The 21387-nt window shown below is 37.0% G+C and overlaps 3 protein-coding genes across 3 annotated transcripts; 1 reads left to right on the top strand and 2 right to left on the bottom strand.

Moving 5' to 3' along the window:
- Positions 1-57: 57 nt before the first annotated feature.
- Ptip (PAX transcription activation domain interacting protein) lies at positions 58-10994 on the bottom strand. The gene is made up of 14 exons (XM_066401712.1): positions 10782-10994; positions 7517-10574; positions 6722-6853; positions 6530-6670; positions 6359-6469; positions 6126-6291; positions 4534-4794; positions 3418-3659; positions 3180-3287; positions 2977-3119; positions 2767-2910; positions 2246-2477; positions 1982-2195; positions 58-1730 (listed from the first exon to the last, which is right to left on the bottom strand). The coding sequence occupies exons 1-14, from the start codon at positions 10875-10877 to the stop codon at positions 1166-1168; spliced, it is 5613 nt and encodes a 1870-aa protein (XP_066257809.1). The 5' UTR covers positions 10878-10994; the 3' UTR covers positions 58-1165.
- Positions 10995-11504: 510 nt separating this feature from the next.
- LOC136416479 (serine/threonine-protein phosphatase PP1-gamma catalytic subunit B) lies at positions 11505-19169 on the top strand. Its single transcript, XM_066401674.1, has 7 exons — positions 11505-11705; positions 11833-11964; positions 13710-13793; positions 14469-14625; positions 14703-14797; positions 14849-15145; positions 17993-19169. Exons 1-7 carry the CDS (start codon positions 11651-11653, stop codon positions 18154-18156), a joined length of 984 nt encoding a protein of 327 aa, XP_066257771.1. The 5' UTR covers positions 11505-11650; the 3' UTR covers positions 18157-19169.
- Dpit47 (DNA polymerase interacting tpr containing protein of 47kD) lies at positions 18825-21317 on the bottom strand. The gene is made up of 6 exons (XM_066401666.1): positions 21080-21317; positions 20769-20886; positions 20182-20667; positions 19968-20127; positions 19750-19911; positions 18825-19698 (listed from the first exon to the last, which is right to left on the bottom strand). The coding sequence occupies exons 1-6, from the start codon at positions 21233-21235 to the stop codon at positions 19614-19616; spliced, it is 1167 nt and encodes a 388-aa protein (XP_066257763.1). The 5' UTR covers positions 21236-21317; the 3' UTR covers positions 18825-19613.
- Between the last annotated feature and the right edge of the window lie 70 nt (positions 21318-21387).

Here is a 21387-nt window from a genome sequence, read left to right as displayed (position 1 = left end):
ATTGTCCCCCGTTCTATGAATAATTTTTTTCTGTCTGCATTAAAGATAACAATTAGATTAAAGTCAAATCTTTATTTGAAGACATGTAAGCGTATTAAACTTGAACATTTATACACCTTACATACGAATTGCCCATAGGGCAAATTGGTGATCGATACCTATAGCACTTACAAGTACTATATATGTATGAAATGCTATAGGGAAAAGAACCTGGTTTAAGCTTCATTATGCCTAACAATAACAAAGGATTAAAGAATATACAATTTAACCGCATAGCGAAGTGAAATTATGCTTTAACTATCGGTAATAGTACTACCTACTTATGTATCACAGAGCTTACTAAACACCAGCTTGTAGATCCTCTTAAGTAGGTATTCGTAATGTAACAAATAAATCACAACGATGTAAAGATCTAAGAATCTTGTAGGTGGCAGCATAGGGACGACTTAATTTATATAGACAATACCAAGATATTTCTTAGGAAAACTTACTCTACTAAAGTTACATTATACACTCTAGATAGATAGATGATATACAAAATAAATGATTTTTTGGAGATCGTTATTAAACTTGTTCGCACAAGAATATAATTTTGTCATTATGAGAACAAAAAAGTAATATAGCAACATCGTATATAAACATATACAGTGATGCAATATATAAACGTAAATTATCGGAACCTATTATAATAATTATATATTATTAAAGAGTCGCTAATGACAATGGAAAATCTCTCACTAATATTTACACCTAACCATAAAGACCAAATTCCGACTTATATCCAGGAGTAAAAACAGCTATATCTACATGGGAATTAACCTTCGTTTTCAGGGTTGTAAATACCACAACTGATGAACTAGTTTTGTACTTCATTTAGTATTGAGAAGCCTTTGGTTGTGGCGAATTTCAGTGGACAAAGTTTTCTTTCAGCAAACAAACCTCTTAACACACTTTGGCACTATATTTACACTCATGTCAATTTACCCCAAAATAACAATGAAATTCTATCTCTCTTTAAAAAAAAATTCTCAACCAACTTATCAAACCATCACCCTCAATCAAAAATCTCTCGGTACTCCGGCAAACTATCTCTCTCCGAGGACGAATCATCGAGGAGCATCTCGCGCAGTCGCTTTAGCCGATCTCACCTCCGTTTCCTCAAAGATCATACAACACTCACCGCGTACGGGTCTACCTCAAACTCCTGCTTTAAGATTGCGCTGAATATCAGCTCCACATTGCACACAACCCTTTGCTTGCCTTTCTTGTTCTTCAGGAGATCCCCCACCAAATGTAAATCCTCCTTCGCTGTTATAATGAAGTATGAAAGAGGAGAGGTGAGATTGGTAGCGTCGATCTGAGCTCTGCTCCTGCGTATTCGCTCCAGTTTCCCTCCGGAAAGCTCGATTAATTCAGCCACGATTTTCTTGCTTGGGACCACGCTCGGCGTCAGCCAGAAGGATTTGCCTTCAAGCAAGTTTTGTCTTGTGGAGGTTTTAATGACTTTTTCAAAGTTGGCGTTGTAGGTTTGGTTGAATTCTTCCAGCGGAAGGGAAAATCCATTTTCTGGTAGAAATTGCTTAGCATTCAGCGAATCCTCGAGCCATTTTTCAGGAAGAATGTGGCAAAATTTAACAATTGCGAATAACAGTTTGTGAGTTCTTGCAAGTTTCGGAACTACCAAGTGAGTAAAGTCTCTGTGATCCTTGACTACAATTCCGCCCAGTTCCCTACAAATTAATATTCTTTTAGAAGCCTGTAAAGCCCTGTAAAAGTTTACGCACACCCTATATATTTGAAAGCACAAAAATATGCTTTTTTTTAATATTCTACACACAATATGCAGGGCCTTCGTTCTATTTAAAAAATGTATTTTATATAAAATAATTATTTTTTTCTCTATATGAATTTTTGAACTTGAGTAAAAATGAAATATCATTTAATTCAAAGAAACTCTATACCGAAACCGTCCAATGCCTACCTCACTGCCTTGCCCAACTCTTTCGACCTCGCAGAATCAAAGTGCGACAGCAATACTTTATAATTGGAATTCACAACTTCTTCTGTGATATTCTCGTTCTCGTCTGTGTGCTCTGTTTTCTGCTTTTTGGTTTTGGGCAAACTGACTGGAGACGCTGACCGCTTTACCCTTTCGTAAGATTCCTGGGATATGTTGATAGGAGCCTTCCACGCCACTAATTGAACAAATTAATACCAAACTAAATTTTGAAATTTTCGAACTTACTCATCATATTTGGAACGAGTTTGGGATCAAAACTCAAATTCGGAGGATTTGTGTAGGTCTGGTACGTCTGACTATCCATTTGATTCATGGCAGTGAAATTGCCCAGGATTATATCCGTTAACCACTGGACATTTACCACTGGTATTCCCCATTTTTTTGCGTGGTTGTACTTCTTGCCCTCGGCTTTTGAGCATATTAATAGCGTGTTATGTTTGGAGAAGTAAACAGTGCACTGCAATAATTGAAGTTATTGATGGTAATTGATGTATATCAATCAGTTTTTTCCAACAAAAATGGCACACAGTGTGCAACAAAAAAGTGATGGTTATTTAACTCTAGACATATCACAGTTTTCTATCGGAACACAAAAAAAAACTGAGTAAATATTTGAGTTTTCCCATAAAAATGTGTTAATAAAATTTTTTTATCTTAACATTCCTCAAACATTCACGCCTTAAACTTTATTTACATACTTATTTTTTTCATTATCATCACATTATCACCCTGCATTTGACCCTTACCTTCGCTCCAATATACATCACCATTTGCTTGACCACTTGCCTTAAATTACCCTCAAAGCCACTAGTGGAAATCAAATGTTTCGAGGCTGGAGTTATGTCTAAGTATATTTGTGGCAAGTGGAGGGCCGTCCAAGGAGGAAGGACCTAAAATTCATATGACTCATCTGTTTTTCGACGGGCCAAATTGATTTCATTTTCTTTTTAACTTACCTGTTTTCTCAGGATAACGTCGCTAAGCCAACGTATAGTTACACATCTCTTCATGTCCCTCAACGCTTGCATAACCACCCCGTGTCTCTGGGTTTCACACAAGACATGAGTCACTTTATTGCAGTATTGCTTCTCTACTTCACCTAGAAATTATAACAGATCCAAAGTTTAATGCAAACTATTTGTAAAAAACGCAATTTTACCTCCGTATTTCTCAATCTTTTGTTGCCATCCAGGCAACTTTTCCTCTAAATACTGCTCAACTTCCACCACTACAAAAATACATCCCAAAAGAAATAGATCTGGAGGTACTAAAAATAAAGAAATTACATACTATACACTCCACCTTCCATTAAAATCACAGCAACCATATTAAAGACTATCGATTCAAAATAAAAACTAAACATTAATGTAACTCATAAAATCTGGTTTAAGACTCACATTTCAAGTTGGGGTTATGTCCATAAAACGGACCGACCCGATGTTGGACTGGAACTGGAGCTTTACTTTGGTTGAATTGCAGCTTTGGAGGCTCGTTTTGAGGTGTAAGAGGCAAGGTGGGTACTCCAGTTGGGGGTTTTATTATTTCCCCGCCAGGACCGCCGATGGCCCTTCGCTGGTGTAGAGCGATTATTTCTTGAGGTTTCGAATTAATGGCTGCGTTATGTTGAGCGGTCATCATTCTGTAAAATGATCATAGTTCTCATTATACGGAGAATAAGTCTGCGTTACAAAGGTTATATTGTTCAATTTGGTGAACAAGGGAATTGTTGATTTCTGGAAAAGTAATACCCTGAGCATATTGCTAACAATTTGTCAATTACAACCGTCTAGATTCTAAACAGAAGTGTACTTTCCATATATATCAATTTGATATTTCAATAAATAAAGCAACTCTGAAGTGAAACTTTAAAAAAATCTGAATCTTTAACCCCGTTGAATTTTGATAAACAATTTTCGAATATAGTTAATATAGCAAACTAGAGAGTACTATTTTTTAACGTAGAATACGTAGTTAATTCTGTTTCAAAAGAATACCCTGATACTGCTTTGAACTGGGAATAACTGATTGGAATATGTCCCTATGCGAGACCAGCTCTAAACACTTTGATTAATATTGGAGCCAGAATGACCAAGCTAGATACTGTTCCTATTTAGTTTTCACTGGATGACTTAAACACCTTACACCCCAACCTCAAAATTCTTAACAATTGTAACGAACATACCCAATTTACATTGAAAAATGAAATAGAGAGAGCAGTGCCCTTTCTTGATATTTTGGTGATCAAAACATTATCCTAAATTGGCACTGAAAATCCACTAATTCTGGGAGGTACCTCAATAATCAGTCTAAACATAACCGAAAAACAAAAACATCTGGTATTAGCCCTGAACGGAAGGAGAGAGAAAACATTACTCCTATCTTTCTTGTACCGTGACTTAAACAAGCTCAAACAAATCCTCCTAACCGACTCTAAACCTTTCAAAGTAATGAATAAATTTTTGCATAAGACTACACACGCTCTTAAAAAGAAATTGTAATGACGAAGAGGGTACCTTAAAGTACCCGCTGCAGAAGGTTCAGGAATACCCTCAGGGCGAACAGGAGGTCCGGCAGTCCCACCGCTCTGTAGTTTGATACTTAGCATATTAGCTAACGCAGTCTTAGTTTTCGGATTAACTTGCACTTGAGGATTGGTGGTGGAGTCGGCGGCAGGGGGTTGAACCAAGGCTGGTCTGACCAAAGTTTGGCCCGGCAATGCCGGCCCTTGCTGGACTAGGGCGTTTTTCTGGGCCTGTTCGCGTTGCAATTGTAACCTATACCAAAAAGAAAGTACTACAGTGTTTTACATTCTCAAACAATATACAGGGTGTCTCGTAAACCTTCGACAATACTTCGCCTGATGAAAGGCCCATCCTTGAGAAGTCAGAAAATGAAAAAATAGCATTAATGAAAATATCATAGATGTCGAGATATATACACTTTTTTCAAAATCGACAAAAACTGACATAACTTGATATTTCGTATTATCACTGTTACACCACTCCATATAGAAAAGCAAAATTTCCGTATTAGTTTCGTCAATGGTCATAGTTCAAAAGCGTATCAAAAATTTTACATGTATGCTTCGGATTTTTTAAAAACATTTTTATTTTAACGTAGTCCTTAGAACTCTATTTCTGTTATGTAACTTTTGCTCTCTACTGTAGCAAAGGATGTACAACTATCTTGAAGCCTGTAGGCTCAAAAAGTAGCACCATTCTTCTAGATTCTGAAATGATATAATAAGTACTTGTTCCTTAAAAAATAAATATTTCTTGAGCCTGTTAGATGAAACAAGTACAATTTTTCCAATACATTACAATACCGTTTATTTACGCTACTAATGAAAATTAAAACTCAATATCGCTCAATAAAAAGATCGTTTATATAAAGATGCCGAGCGTGCATAAGAACCAATGGGGGTCATTTTGAACACTTGCTTTAAGTTTTTTTGGCATTAATTAGTATTATTTAGTTTTAATTTTCATTAGTAGCGTAAATAAACGGTATTGTAATGTATTGGAAAAATTGTACTTGTTTCATCTAACAGGCTCAAGAAATATTTATTTTTTAAGGAACAAGTACTTATTATATCATTTCAGAATCTAGAAGAATGGTGCTACTTTTTGAGCCTACAGGCTTCAAGATAGTTGTACATCCTTTGCTACAGTAGAGAGCAAAAGTTACATAACAGAAATAGAGTTCTAAGGACTACGTTAAAATAAAAATGTTTTTAAAAAATCCGAAGCATACATGTAAAATTTTTGATACGCTTTTGAACTATGACCATTGACGAAACTAATACGGAAATTTTGCTTTTCTATATGGAGTGGTGTAACAGTGATAATACGAAATATCAAGTTATGTCAGTTTTTGTCGATTTTGAAAAAAGTGTATATATCTCGACATCTATGATATTTTCATTAATGCTATTTTTTCATTTTCTGACTTCTCAAGGATGGGCCTTTCATCAGGCGAAGTATTGTCGAAGGTTTACGAGACACCCTGTACATAACAAATAAAATAATAAATTTGAAAAAAATTAAACTCATTTTGTTTGATAGTTTTCAATATTCAGTCTTCATAAAATAAGAAAACATCGAACCTGTATTGCTGTCTCATCTGCAATTGCTGCGCAGTGGGCTGGTCCCCCCCGACAAATGGCTGCGTCACTGGCGCAGTTGGCGGGTTAATGGGGCTCAAGCCAGGGGCCTGTTGAGGCGGCTGTGAAGCCGGTGGTTGTGCTGTTGGTTGTTGGGATGTTATATTACCTAAAAAAATTTTTATTGCGGATTAAAATTATTAAAAATAAACAGCCTGGAACTACTGGAAACTTACCTGCAGTTAGATTTTGTTGAATATTGGGTGGTAACACTATTCCCTGTTGTTTAGCCTGTTGTTGCAACCACTGCACTTGCTGCTGAGGTGTTAAACCTTGAGGAACATTCCCTGAAAGAAAAAAATATGATAGAAATTTAAAAATACTCTTTCGGCTTCCTCCAATCTCACCACGGATTAATATGTGGCCCCCTGCTCTCTGCTGCATTTGCTTAGCCATCTGCAACTGCCTCTGTTTTTGCTGTAGTTTGGCAACGAATAAGGCTTGTTGGTCAGGCGGCATTTTCTGCAGCTGATTATGCGTGTGTGCATCTGTAAAAAGACACGTGAGTAATCACGAAATGTAACACATTTTTGTCTTACCAAGCTGGATGAACTGCCTCTGCGGAACTCCAGGTTGTTGTCCAGGGGGCCACTGTATCCTGGGGCCAACTGCAGCGTTGGCGGTAGATTGCTGTACTGCTACATTCACTGGATGGCGGATTATCTGCTGGCCTGGATTAATTTCTGACACTTAGGGTAGAATTTTTAATGAGGGCAGGGAAATTACATTTAAAGAGTTAATGCTTACGTTCCCACTTCTCTTCTTCTTCTTCGCACATGTCGAATAAGACTTAATAACGTACAATACAATAATAAAATGATTGTTATTAGTATTGTTTCATGTTGATCCTTTGCACGTGCTTTGCAAACGATAACTAAAGCAAGTAGGCAACTGAATTTGCAAACTAAATTTGAAATTCCTGTGCTGTCTAAATATATTAGGAATATTTGTGGTTTTTTTTTATGGATTTATTTTAAAACTAATATTTATTGTCACACAAAACATACTTCAACTTGTTGAAACCTTTTTTGTCTCACTGCGGACAGGTTTTTGCTTTAATTTTTAAAATTTTTGGTGAATTTAATTTTTTTGATTTATATGACATTTAATTTTTTTAATTAAAAATAAATGAAAAATTAAGAAACTTTTCAACTTTAAAAAGCAAGAACAACAGAACACACTTCTTTCCAGTTCCATTTAAAATACCCACCAAAATTCGATACATAAGGCACCCTCATTAATAAACAGTTCAACGCACACGAAACTCTCACTTTTCACCATTGAAAAAATGGTTATTTCCTTTTCCTTACACCAATCCCCTAAATTCAGCTTACCTTGAATTGGCGTCCCAGCTTGCTGTTGCTGCGCTTGCTGCTGCTGAGGAGCCCAAACTTGTTGGCTTAATTGCGCCCTCTGCCCTCCCCCTTGTCCCTGATTTACTAGAACCTGTTGCGGAAATTGTCCCCGTATCACCTGCTGATTGACCCCCGGATTCATCTGGTTCATCGTTGACTGATTTAAGGCCAAGCCCCCTTGTTGGCTTAGGCTCGTCTGTTGTTGGCTGATCAACCCTAAATTTTGCTCCAACCCCAAAGTCTGATTTATATTTTGCTGCCCTAGGGAACCCTGATTCACGCTGGTTTGCTGGCTCTGTTGTAGTAATTGCTGATTTAACTGTTGCCCTAAATTTTGCTGCTGCAGTTGCTGATTTAAGGACTGCACGTTTATTTGGCCTAATTGATTTTGACCGACTTGGTTCAACTTCGATTGTTGAATTGCCTCAAACTGGTTCTGACTAATAAACTGCGATTGGCTCGGCATATTTGGCTGATTTTGAAGAATTTGCTGGTTTTGATTTGTACTCATTTGCTGTTGTTGAGCAAACATCTGTTGCTTTTGATTTAACGAATGCTGATTTAATCCTGATGCCCCAAAAGCCTGCCCTTGATTAAGTTGCTGATTTAAATTTTGCTGCTGAATTACTCTATTCTGAATTAACTGTTGCTGATTTATTTGTATCTGCTGTTGCCCAATAATTTGCTGATTCTGACTGGCTAACTGCTGGTTTGGACTGGTATTAACAACTGCATGTTGATTTATATTCAAATTTTGCTGATTCAATCCCACGTTCTGCTGATTCATATTGCCTAGTTGATTCTGAGTTTGATTTAGCAACTGCTGTTGTTCTCTCTTCAGCTGCTGCAACTGTTGAATTTGTTGCGGGCTCAACTGACTTAAGTGATGATTTGGAGGTAAACTCAGCAAGGCTTGCTGATTGGGTTGATTGCCATGTCCTAACAGTTGCTGAGTTTGTTGATTGATAATTTGCGACTGTCTAATAATAGCACCTTGCTGTTGACTAAGTTGATTTTGCTGGTTCATCGTTTGATTTTGCTGAATTAACTGATTCTGTTGAATGACCTGTTGATTCTGCTGTTGCATAACCTGCTGGTTTTGCTGCTGCATAACTTGTTGATTCTGCTGCTGCATAACTTGTTGATTCTGCTGCATCATGTCTTGATTAGACTGGTTCTGCTGCATTAACTGATTATTTTGCTGCATCACATGCTGATTCATCTGATTGTGGATCAATTGTTGGTTTTGTTGGCCTTGTTGCATCATTTGCTGTTGGTTCTGAGAAGGACTAAGCAGTTGATTCTGTAAATCGTCATGACTCTGCTGCAACTGCTGAGTCCCTTGTAGAATCTGATTCTGACTTTGTTGTCCCAAAAGTTGATTGACTCTCTCCTGTTGCAAGCTCAATTGGTTTTGATTTTGCTGTTGATTTAGTAACTGATTAGCCCTTGCTTGGTGTTGACTTAGTTGAATTTGATGCTGGTTCAGAAGTTGATTGGTCTGTTGCTGAAGCAATTGATTTTGTTGCTGTTGTTGCAACTGATTTACTGACATTTGCTGTTGCTGCTGATGGTTCAAATGCTGGTTCTGAATCTGCTGCTGCTGCTGCTGATGGTGAGGGCTTAATAGCGGACTTTGGTTATGTTGAGGAGACATTACTTGGCTGCGGCTTGGCGAGTGTTCAATTTGATTTCTTTGGTGATTGGCATCAACCTGTTGGTTTGCTTGACTAGTATGGACCATTGATTGACTAAATGGAGTATTGCTCTGACTTTGTTGAACTAAATCTTGACTCTGAGATTCAATTTGGCCCACATGATTTTGGCCCATTTGATTTAAGCCTTGATTTTGGTTCATTATATTTTGTTGGTTCATCATGTTTTGTTGATTTATAAGTTGTCCTTGACTTAAGTGTCGATGCAGCAATTGTTGGTTTATATTGACCTGCCCTGAAGAAGTCCGCTGAATTATGTTTTGTTGCTGAATGCGCTGCTGCAACAGCTGATGATGGATCTGGGAAGTGTTCAATTGCCCTCGCAATTGCTGCAAACTGTTAGGTTTATTAACTTGGGCCTGTCCTAATAAACGGCTGATATTAAGTGGGCTATTTTGGACGTTTGGTTGTTGTGGCAGCTGATGGTTTTGCTGATTATTGGGGGGGTGATGGATTGTAGATCTAGCAACATGACTTGCTGATTGAGTACCTACAGACACAAAACTTGAAGGAACTGGCATGGAATGAGTGGGAGGAGTTTGTGAAACTGGAGATTTAAATACTGCCTCTCTCTGATGGGCTTGAACTTTGCTTAGAAAACTTGGAGCAACTACATTAGGAGGGCCTACAGTTTCACTGCTGGATATTTCTGAGGGACTTGAAGTAGGAGGAGGTTGATTCCAAGGCATGCGCTGCTTTAGTTTTTCAAGTAATGCTTGAGTTGTGTCAGGCAAAACCTTTTCTTCGGGCTTCCTGCCATTTTCTAGTGTTTCAGGCTCAAATCCAGTGATCACAGTAGTTGGCTCTGGTGGTTTAACTGGTTTGGGCCAGTTTATCAATTTTGGATGAAAGAGTGCAGGATCTGGAAGAGATCTAGTTTTCACAGCTTCCAGAATCCAGTCAGGTGTGACAATTTTTATGCGCTCAGTACCAAGCGAGTAAGCTTTTTCATACTTAAGGCTGTTAGTTACTCCAGTGACCAAAAAATTGCAAAATCGCGATAATTTCAAATGTACACTTCCTCCATTAAAAGTTATAAGGCCCCAGAGACTATTTCTGTCCTCTCTGATATTTGAGAAACAAAAGGAAAAGCCAGTGAAAAGTTTAGATTCAGTAGTGAAGAGATAGGGCTCAAGATCGAGGCGCCTTTTAAGTGCAGCACACATGATAATCCACTTGGGGGTCACTGCTGGTATTTCATAGACATCATTGGCGTCGGCAACGTCATTCTCTTCGGGGTTGTTGCCCACAATTAAATGCGTTACATATTCAGAAAAGTAGTTTTGGCGTTCTGCGCCACCTGATTTCAGCAACTCTTCATTCTAGAAAAATAGAAAGACTTTGAATTTCTACACCACACTTGTATATGACTTTCGTTGTGTATACTAATGACTTGTGTATAATAAAAACTCAAAAACCAATGAAGCTTAGTTATTGTTCTTAACTCAGAAGTATGATCAATGGTTGCTGAACGCCTTGCAAATCGGAGCCTTTCGCTCTAATTTTGGCAGTTAGCCGCAATAACTTACCTTCTCGTGAACTTCTCCAGTAATAAAATACTTTATATCTTTGAAGATATCGTCGCATACTTCTAAGTTTACGAATTTATCACTTAACTCCGACATTTTAGGTATTTTTATGTTTTAATTTTACTTTTATTTGAACATTAAAAGAAAAACAACTTGTTTACAACACCATTTTGCCTTTTAGCTGTCACCTTCAACTCATGTCCTGGTCCTGCCATTTCCTGTCAATTTGCTATCACAAGATTTCTAGTTTTCACGTTATTGAAAATCCGGCAATGTTGCCTTTATCGAAACCACTCGCCATTTTTTACAACGCCCTCAATTTAATAAATCCTAAATGAACTTTAATGATTTTGCACAAAAAAACAAAGCAAAATTATAAGTTGTTTAATTCATCGGTTGGACCAAGCTCCAGCTTCTAGGTTGATAATTGCTAATTAATTCTATTCCTCGCAACACGTCACCTTGGCAACTTGGCAACGAGGGATATCTGATCTGTCAAGTTAGTATAGCCAATATTACGGTATGAAAACAAGTCATCAATTTTCTAACATACTATACACTAATACAGACTCAAATTTATTATTGTTGCAATTTTGAGTTAACTCCTGCTTCCGCCATTCAAATTGGCTTCCAAATTTAATAATCCCAGCCCCTTTCTCAATTCTGGGAGGAAATTTTCAATTGGTCACGTTGGCAACTTCAATTGTTTCTCCTTTGTGACAGGTGGCAACTGACACCCTCCTTAACAAAAATTTCGCTGTTTACGTTTGGGACTTCAGGTTCCCATAAAAAAATCAGTAAAAATCCTATTAATCGCCCTAATTTCCCTTCGAAAATAGCCCGGAAAATATCCAGGAACATCATTCCCAATGGCCGAAGCCGATAAACTGAATATTGACTCGATTATAGCCCGGTTATTGGAAGGTAAATGTCTGAAGGTCAAGCCTTTTAATGTTGACAAAATATGGCGGCCGAGGTTTACGCCTAGAAAATTCGGATATTTTTGTGATCGGAAATGTAGGGGTGAAGTCAAGAAATTGTGGTTTTTTAGTGAGAGGTGCCAGGCCCGGGAAGAATGTCCAACTTACGGAAAACGAGATCAGAGGTTTATGCTTAAAATCCAGAGAAATCTTCCTTAGTCAACCCATTTTATTGGAGTTGGAGGCTCCTTTGAAAATATGTGGTAAGTGGAGAACAGAGACACCAATTGGTGGTAGAAGCCGTCTGATAGACTGATAATAACTATATGGAAATTTCACTGCTTCTAAATTGTTATTTTTGAGCATAGACACAAATTCTTAATGGCTAAGATCATAGAGGAAAATGGTATTTCATCTTGCAATACACTAGAAAAGGATATAGCTTAGGAAAAATTAGGGACAGGAGATTGCATTCCTTTATTGATTTATATGCCCAGCTAGTAGATCCACATTAAAACAAATGAGGCAACCCCTCTCATTTCTTATCATTTCACCATGTACCAACATCAAAATTTTTTATCTCCTTCTGTTAAGCCACTTATTCTCATTTGCTGCATACTTAATGTCACTTTCTAGATACTTGAGGGCTAATCCTTTACCAACTGTAAGCTCTCATAGTTGCTCAATTTAATTATCTCATTTTCAAATTCTCTTCTGTCTGGTTATTTATTACAATCAATGGAGTTGTCACAAAGTAGATTTACTTGCAAATTTTTATTTTGCAATGTTTGCTTCCTTTACATTAATTTTTACATATGTTTTTTCACTTTTTTTTCTATGCCAACTTTGATACAACAAAGGCTAAGGTGATTTAAGATTTTATTATTTAAATATCCTTAGAGAAAGTACTGATGAAGTAGGTGTAATTTATACATCTGCAGAAAGCAATTTTACAGTCACTATCTCCAAAAGTTTTTTTATTTATATATTCCATATTAACATTGGTATTTTGAAATGGCATCAATTTTTTGCTTCATTTCATCAATTATCTATTTCATTTTGTGACGATTTATGCTCAATTGCATTCTCTATCTTCTTGTAATAATTAATTGCAAACAATAGAATAACCCCAAAGCAGATTTGCTGACAACTTTCCATTTTGTATTGAGGCATGGTCAGTTTCTCTTCATAGCAAATGCTGTGGCCATTTGCCTAGAGACTAATTTGTACTTGAGCTAAATCCTTCCATATGTCATAATCCTCTTTAGAACTTCTTAACCCTCTTAAGTTCATTAACCTTGCCTGACAGTTGATCATGTTTTCACTTAAATTAATTACAAATCTCCTCTCCATAAAAAGTTCACTTGAGCAACTATAAAGCTTGATGAAACTCTCTTAATGAATGGATTCAGGGGTATGTGATCTAAAGATCTACAAAATGTTGATTTTTAGCCAATTGAAACTGCAATTTAGATCACCTTTTTGTCCTGTTTTTAGAAATACACATGTTAAGGCATTTAACCATTTCTTCATTGATTCTTGGGCAAAACGCCCTAAACGTTTTGATTCAGGGGCCCCACCTTTATTTGTAATTCTGATTACATTAACATGTAGATAAGTAGTTATCAAAACAAATATAAAATAATGGTTTTGTTTTCTTGGAAAATTGCGCAGATATGATCAAGGATAAAATGTCTTTAGGGAACATATGAAAATGGGCCTATTATTTTAAAGCTCTTTAAAATATGTGTCCATTAGGTGTATTGTAATATATCTTATAAGTCTTAATAAGTTTAAACTTCCTGAGGAGCCAAAAAATGTTATTTGTTAAAACCATTTGTTGCAGAATGAAATACTGCATTTAGATGTGAAAAATATATATTTTTAGCTGGGTTCATGGCATACCATTGCTTTATCCTTAAATAACATTTCTAAGCACAAATCATAATTTTACACAAATTCCACCATACTTTTTTGACCATGAAATAACTATTACTCTTTTTTGCAGGCGACATCCACGGTCAATATTACGATCTGCTGCGGCTTTTTGAGTATGGAGGATTTCCTCCAGAGTCTAACTATCTATTCTTAGGTATGGAGCACTTCCTTACAATTGTCATTCTGTTTAACTATCCTGGTTTTTATTACACTAAAAAGGAAAATATCTATGAACATTCGTCTTTATGACCTATGAAGCATTTGAATTTATGTCAGCAGGCTTATAGAGCTGTCAGTAGTTTGAGTGTTGAACTTGCGGAGTTGCGTTATCAATCCTGAAAATTTCTGTAAATGGCTATCATGCCCTAAATTGGATTTACCTTTAATTTGAGGCTTGTTTTAATTTTTTCTCATTGAGGGTAGTGTCCATTTAAGCTGGCACTGCACTGGTTTATGTAGGATAGGGTTGTGATTTGAAAACTCAAGAAAATCTGAGGAATTGACAAGATATAAAGAGAGAAAAGGAAGAATAGTTTAACAGTCCGCGACATATGTTTATGACATTGTTTTCTTATTTCATCCAGTAAATGTATGTTAGTGCGATCGGCAAATTTCTGACGCAACTCCACAAGTTTAATTCTCAAATGTACATGTACTTACTACAGCTTTGATTTCCGTCATCCTTTACATAATAAAGTTGATGTTATATTCCCAGTAAATTTCTGTATATATAACAATGGAAATTTAAACGGAAGATGATAAATATTATACTTAAGAGTAATTGTTACACACATGTGGATTAAGACGATTTTTTTACGAATCATTGCAGGTGACTACGTGGATCGTGGAAAACAATCTCTGGAGACAATCTGCCTATTATTGGCCTACAAAATCAAATATCCCGAGAATTTTTTCCTCCTACGAGGAAACCATGAGTGTGCTTCCATTAATAGAATTTATGGATTTTACGATGAATGTAAAAGGAGGTAAACATTTTAAAAAAATCATACTTGCGCCAGCGGTTAGTTTGACAAAAATCTAAGGGAATATTCCTGCCATTCAGGTACAACATAAAATTATGGAAGACGTTCACAGACTGCTTCAATTGTCTTCCCGTAGCTGCCATTGTGGACGAGAAGATTTTCTGTTGTCACGGAGGTAAATCTCCATTTTAACCTCGTTCATTTTATAGAGTGTTGAATTTTGAAGGTTTAAGTCCCGACCTTCAGTCAATGGAACAGATCAGGAGAATAATGCGTCCCACGGACGTGCCCGATCAAGGTTTGCTTTGCGATCTTCTCTGGTCGGATCCGGACAAGGATCAAATGGGTTGGGGCGAAAATGACAGAGGTGTCAGTTTTACATTTGGAGCAGAAGTAGTTGGTAAATTCCTTCACAAACATGACTTCGATTTGATTTGCCGGGCACATCAAGTGGTGGAGGATGGTTACGAGTTTTTCGCCAAACGACAACTTGTCACGTTGTTTAGTGCTCCAAATTACTGCGGTAAGTTGGATATTTTTTTGTTTAATGAATCATCTGCTTCGGATTTTTCCGGGCAAATAAATTCAGGTAATGTTTGATAGCTTATTAACTCAAACCAACACTACAATGGTCATTAAGAGTATCTAAACGAACCGAACAGAAATTTTGTGTTTGTGCACAGGGTCTTTCCTAGACGTGTGGTACAAATTTAAGAGTGTTCTCCTCGAGTCAAAGTGTAAAAATACGCATTTTTTAAAATGTTTCCAACTGATAAAACGTCTCAAATTAAATTTGGTGCACAGAATGCTCTAAGTGCCACAAGAATAAGCGGTATTGAGTGACTACGTTTACTACTGGCAGAGATGTGGACATTATTACTAATAATTCGTTATGGGCCTATAGATCTTCTGAGAATTGTTCATATCTGACATCGTTTCGCCGTAAATTTTAATTTTTTACTGCTTTTGAGTGAATTAATTTAGTCGACTTCCTGACATACCCTGTGCCACCGTCAAGGCGATTTCGCTGTTGATATCCCTAGCTGCCAGCTCTGAGACCGAAGACGCCATATTGACCATTGTTAATGGGTATATTTTTGTTTCATCAATAGAGTTCAGGTTAGAGTTCAATGGTCAATTTTCTGAATATTTAATAACGTCTGAAAAGCGATCATCGAGCTCTAATGATCAGTGTATCATATTGGATAGTCTAAATATAATCACCATTGTTTATTAGATTGTTTGTCGAAACGAAAATTACACGATATATCCGAGAACCATGTTTAGGCCACCTTTGCTTTAAATTTAGTTGTTACGGAGATTTGGAAAGTCGGAGTGTAAGTTGAGATACATGTATATTTATATATACAGGGTGTTTCCTACATGTTAGGCAAAAATTTAAGAGGCTATTTTCTGAATAATTAAAACAAAATTTTGTCCTTGGTGATTTTAGGAACAAAGGTTTTATTCCCTAGATACAAGACCATAAATGTTTATTGACTAAATTTTTTTCTTTTTATTAAAATGGTTAAAATAAGCATAGCAAGATAGTGTGCATCTTGAAAACCACACTAGTAAATTGTAACTTTTTGGGACAATCGCTTTCTGAATTACTTGAAGATGTACCATTGACAACCAGAAAGGCAATGTGGTTTATGCACGATGAAGTACCAGCGCATTTTAGTAGGATTGCTCGCTAATTTTTAATGGAAATATATGGAGCTCGCTTGGTTGGTCGTGGTGGACCTCACTTATGCCCACTTACCCTCTGGAGTATTTCCAATGAGGTCATTTAAAATCATTAGTTTACACTAATCCAGTGGAAAACCTGGAAGATTTGAGAAATCACATAATTCATGGGTGCAATTCAATAAAAAAAACAGTCCTACCATTTTTGAAAGAGTTCGGCTGTCGATGAGAAGATTAGAAGCATGAATCCAAGCTGGCAACAGTCATTTTGAACAATTATTGTAGCTTTTAATAAATTTCGTGAGAAACGTTTATTACTTTGTATTTAAGAAACAAAGCATTTTTCCAAAAATCATCGAAGGATAAAAAATTCTTAACAATACTTGGAGAATAGATCCCTAAATTTTTGCCTAACATTTAGGAAACACCCTGTATAGATAAAGAATTTTTTCAGTGATTATAATTGTTCGCTTGTGTAATCAAAGCGTGGCACTCTTGTTAATTCAAGTTAAATTAGTAGGTAAGTTACGGAAGAGACATATAAATTAATTTATTGGTAGGCGCAATTTATGCAAGTGGCTGGCTTGTGAAAAATTGAGAAATTCCAGTATGCTAGATTTAAGGACCATAATGGAATTCGCATACGGATGACGAACTAGGTGCTGATTTTTTTGATGAAGCAACACTGGAGCGATTGAAAATCAACCTAAACAATCTCCAACACAACTGCTTGTGGTTATTGGTAATACGTACAGACAACATTGCAACGAGCAATATATCTGAAGTCTGAGTGGCTGGAAGCTTATAGAGCGCAGGAGGTAGTCGACCTAGATGAAGGTACAAATGATCGAATAGATACCACAACGTTTCTATTGTATATGAATGACCCGACACCCGGTGGGTTTAGACAGTTGTACCTCTGTGACATGAGGGCAAACATTAAACTAAGAGAATATCAGGATGATATCCAGACTCAACGTATGTCGCTGTTATAGCTCCAGTTACCTGAAGACCAAAGGGGATGTGGAGGCTATTTAAGCACGCATGGACAGTCTCACTTTGAGAGAAGCAAAGTTGCGAAAGCGAGAAGCTGTACTGCAGGATGGAAAAGAACAACGATTTAGACTATTTCAGGACAATGAGAATTCCTACCGACTTATGCGGAAACTGGAATGCAGATGGAATAAAGAATTGAACGATTTGTCAGAGGCTTTGACTTAAGGGCTTTCTGGGAGGTTTCTAATTCGGTTATTATCGGGCAACATTTGAAGGATTAATTTCGTGATGAGGGTATTTGGCCAGCAAGACCCTCCCAAGCTCGTCAGAGATTTCAAGATATCGGAGATATGACTATTAATGACTTAGTAGAACTCATTGATTTACTCATAGGAGAACATAGTTCAACCCTGTAAAACGTCGTCGCTCTTCTGGCATATCGATCGTTCAGACGAAACAACCAACCAAGCTAGCAATCACGCATTTGGTTTGTCTGCCTGGATATTTTATACCCGTAAGATACACTATATATCATTGGGCGATAACAGTTTTTGTCATGCTCCTTTGTCTTGGTATTGGCGAATTGATGTAACTGCGCAGCTCACATCTACTGCGACAAAACTGTCAACCGATTTCTTGGCGCAGATGCATTTCATCGGCCATTTAATTTTTTTATTTTTTGCAGGCGAATTTGACAACGCCGGCGCGATGATGTCGGTCGACGAGACGCTAATGTGCTCCTTTCAAATCCTGAAGCCGGCGGACAAACGAAAATTTCAGTACAACATGAACGCGGGCCGGCCGGTGACGCCACCCCGCGGCGCCACTAACAAAAACAAAAAGAAGTGAGACGCTGGCATATTTACTGAGCGTGAGAAAGAGGGAGCAAGTGCTGTCTAGTTTTAAGACAGATCTCTTCCATTCGGATCTGTTTTCGTCGTTCAATTCGTTTTTATTGCGCCAATGGTAACGGGGGATCATTGCCGCTTTTTTTTGTATTGTAAGTTAGGGCAATTTTATTGCGATTATTACGAAACTGGCTGAATGTATAGTTCAGCCGGCGAATTTCAAGACTTAGATGAAAACAGCCTTCTGAAGCCCAGTTTTAACTTTTTGTATTGAACCAATGGTCTCCCCTTATCCGAGCCAATTTGCGTCAGCCATGAATCACAAACTCCGTTCTTAATTAACGTTAAGTCATTCATAGTTTCGTTTTTTTACGTTAATAACGAACATCTCATCATAAAATCATAATAAGAGTAAGTCATGAGAACACCTTTTGGTTAGATTTGAAAACTATCAACGTTGGCGGAATAGGTCCCTGTAATAATAGCAGTTCCTGGGGCTTCGCCCGTTATTCCATTTGCACCACAATCACTCTATTGATCTATAAGTCGTGGCGAAATTACTATAGTGTTATTCTGGAACTGTGCGTTCGCGCACCATGAAAGTCTTATCGTTGTGTCCTTGCTTTAAGTCTCATTATTTGTAGTAGCTCTGTGACATAAACATTAGCCTTTTTAGCCTTATTTTTACAGAAACTGTTAACTGTATCCTCTGAATAGCTAGTCCATAGACTTAGGTGGAAATTCCGATTAGCGACGCCTAATTATTAATAGTAATAATTGTGAAATTCATATCTAGATTAAGATTGTAAGTCTTGGAATAAGACTCTCTTGTTACTTACTGAAGTCTAGAAATGGTCCTGTTTAAATAAGTCTAAAAGTTGTAGGTATTTGTTTGTAATTTGGGAAAATACGCGATTTGTTGGATCCAAGTCTACCTACTCCAGCCCTCCATCTTCGTTTCGTTTATTAATGATTTCTTATCGTGTAAGTCTTATAAATATATTTTTATATGTACTTTTCGTTTTTCTTTATTTTGATTCGATGAGCGTGTTTCGTGTTCCGTTACGGTGATTTCTTGATTACCGTGTAATATCTAACCGCATAAATTATGACTATAATCGGTACAAAGCCATCGGTATCAGTAGCGACAATGTTAGGTGAGGTGCAAAAGTTGTATTTCAAATATTTTTATTTTTCTGATCTGTTTTTATGTCTTAAAAGTACAATAAAGTAATTTATTAACTGAGAAATGTCTTTGTATCCCCGCATTTGGAGTTTTTGAGTTGAGCACTCCATTAACGCCAGATAAGCTTTCTTCAAAGAAGGGTTACTTTGTTGCCACCTTGTACAATACTTTGTTCTAATAAGATTTGTCACACAACCCGCTCACTTAAAAAAAAACTGGGGGCTGTCTGAAGGTGCCTGACACGGTGCTCAACAAAAATTATTTTAGCAACGTCATTTGTTTTCAAGATACATTTTCTCTGCATCACTACCCTTCACTAAAATTATAAAAGATGGAGTGCCCCCTTTAATCACATAACTACAAAATAACCTTCGGTTAAAAAGCATATTGCACCATATAACACCTTACCCCGGGTTCAGTAAAACCTCCCTCAGCGCTTTTTTATCGTCAACCTTAACGAGTTTCTGCTTCAAGTCCTCGAAATACACATTTATGTTTCCAGGTCTATACTTCTTCTGGTAATCCCACTCTGGATAAGTTTCAAAAACTACATTCAAGTGCACAGAGATGCTGAAATGAAAATGGGATAATGGTGAATTAATTTGGTTTGATTAATTGTGGGATACCTGTCATGTTCATCAAATCGCTGAATATAATCCATTATTTTATATTCTGGGTAAACAAAGACTACTGGCCACATTAGGCTGTTTGACTCTTTATTCAGGGACACCCTGTGTTGTGCTAGTTTGGGAAAGTAGGGCTCTAATTGGCTCAAATTTATATTTCCTTGAAAGATTTAGGTTTAATGCAGTGTAACAAGGCACTCTTGACCACACATACCACTGCATCCTCCCTCAATTTGATAACCCCTCGCAACAATTTCTTTAACTAAATCGTTTTCCAAATTTTTTCGCTTCTTCTCCTCAATATCTTTCTTCCTTTCATTCCTTTCCTTCTCCTTCAAATCCTTAACGCACTTTTTTCTCAAATCCAAAATATCTTTGTTGCTACTGTTGTCTTCCAAGAGCTTATCACAGAATTCCAAAGCTTTGTTATATTGAGTTAAGTGGTAGCAGCAATTTGCTGCCCTGCTTAAGGCTTTAATGTATGTTGGTTTAATTCTTAAGGCCAATTCACAATCTTGCAGACATGACCTGTAGTTCTTTAAGAACCAATGTGCAGCAGCTCGGTTGTTCAGCAAGCTTGCTTCGAGTTCATGGTTCCCACACTTTTGCTTAATGCCCTCAGTATAAGCGACTATTGCCAGTCGGTAATTTTTGTGTTTGAAGTTGAAGTTCCCGTCGTCTTTGTAGGCAATGGCTAAATCTAGAAATGCATTATTCTAATGTTGACGCTGCATAAAAGGGGTGGAATGTTAGCATTCTCTTATGGCTTAAAATATATAATTAGAAACACTGTTTAATTACCATATGGCTCATTTTCCTCAGGATCATATTTCAATTTCTGCAATCCCTCATATAAGGGATGAAGATCTTCTCCAAGCTTTGGGGCTTCTTTCATGAAGAATGGATGTTTGACCATTTCCTAAAAATTATTTGCATGATACTGGTAAATAATACGAATAACTGTGGCCAAATTTCAGTAATGCAGGCCTTGAAGATATTGCTGGTAGAAAGGGAAAGATTGTCCCAGAAATCATTTTCATGTAGAGTTTTGAAAGGAGAATGCTTCGAAGGTGACTAACTTTCCATGTGAGCCACACAGGCGGCCTACCTACCTCTTCCCATCTATCTTCAGGCCAACCATCTTGATACTTCCTTTTTGGCAAATTAGTAATAAATTCTTCCAAATCCGCATCAAGTTTTTGAGATAATTTCAGTCTCTCCTCATCTGTCATTTGCGGTTTATAGTTCAGTTCGCTGGAATTGTTCATAGTTAACTGTAATTTACCAATTTTAAACGTCTGATATTGTTAAATACATAAATATTAAGTTTGTTTGAGTAAATTATACTTTTTAAATTGCACACATAAACACGTGGTTTTCATTTTGATAGCAAACAGCTGTGTATGAGTGAACGAGGTCC

This window comes from Euwallacea similis, chromosome 23, assembly GCF_039881205.1.
Source record: "Euwallacea similis isolate ESF13 chromosome 23, ESF131.1, whole genome shotgun sequence".
Taxonomy (NCBI): Eukaryota; Metazoa; Arthropoda; class Insecta; order Coleoptera; family Curculionidae; genus Euwallacea; species Euwallacea similis.
The sequence above is the reverse complement of the archived record's forward strand: the minus strand, read 5'-3'. Positions and strand labels throughout refer to the sequence as shown.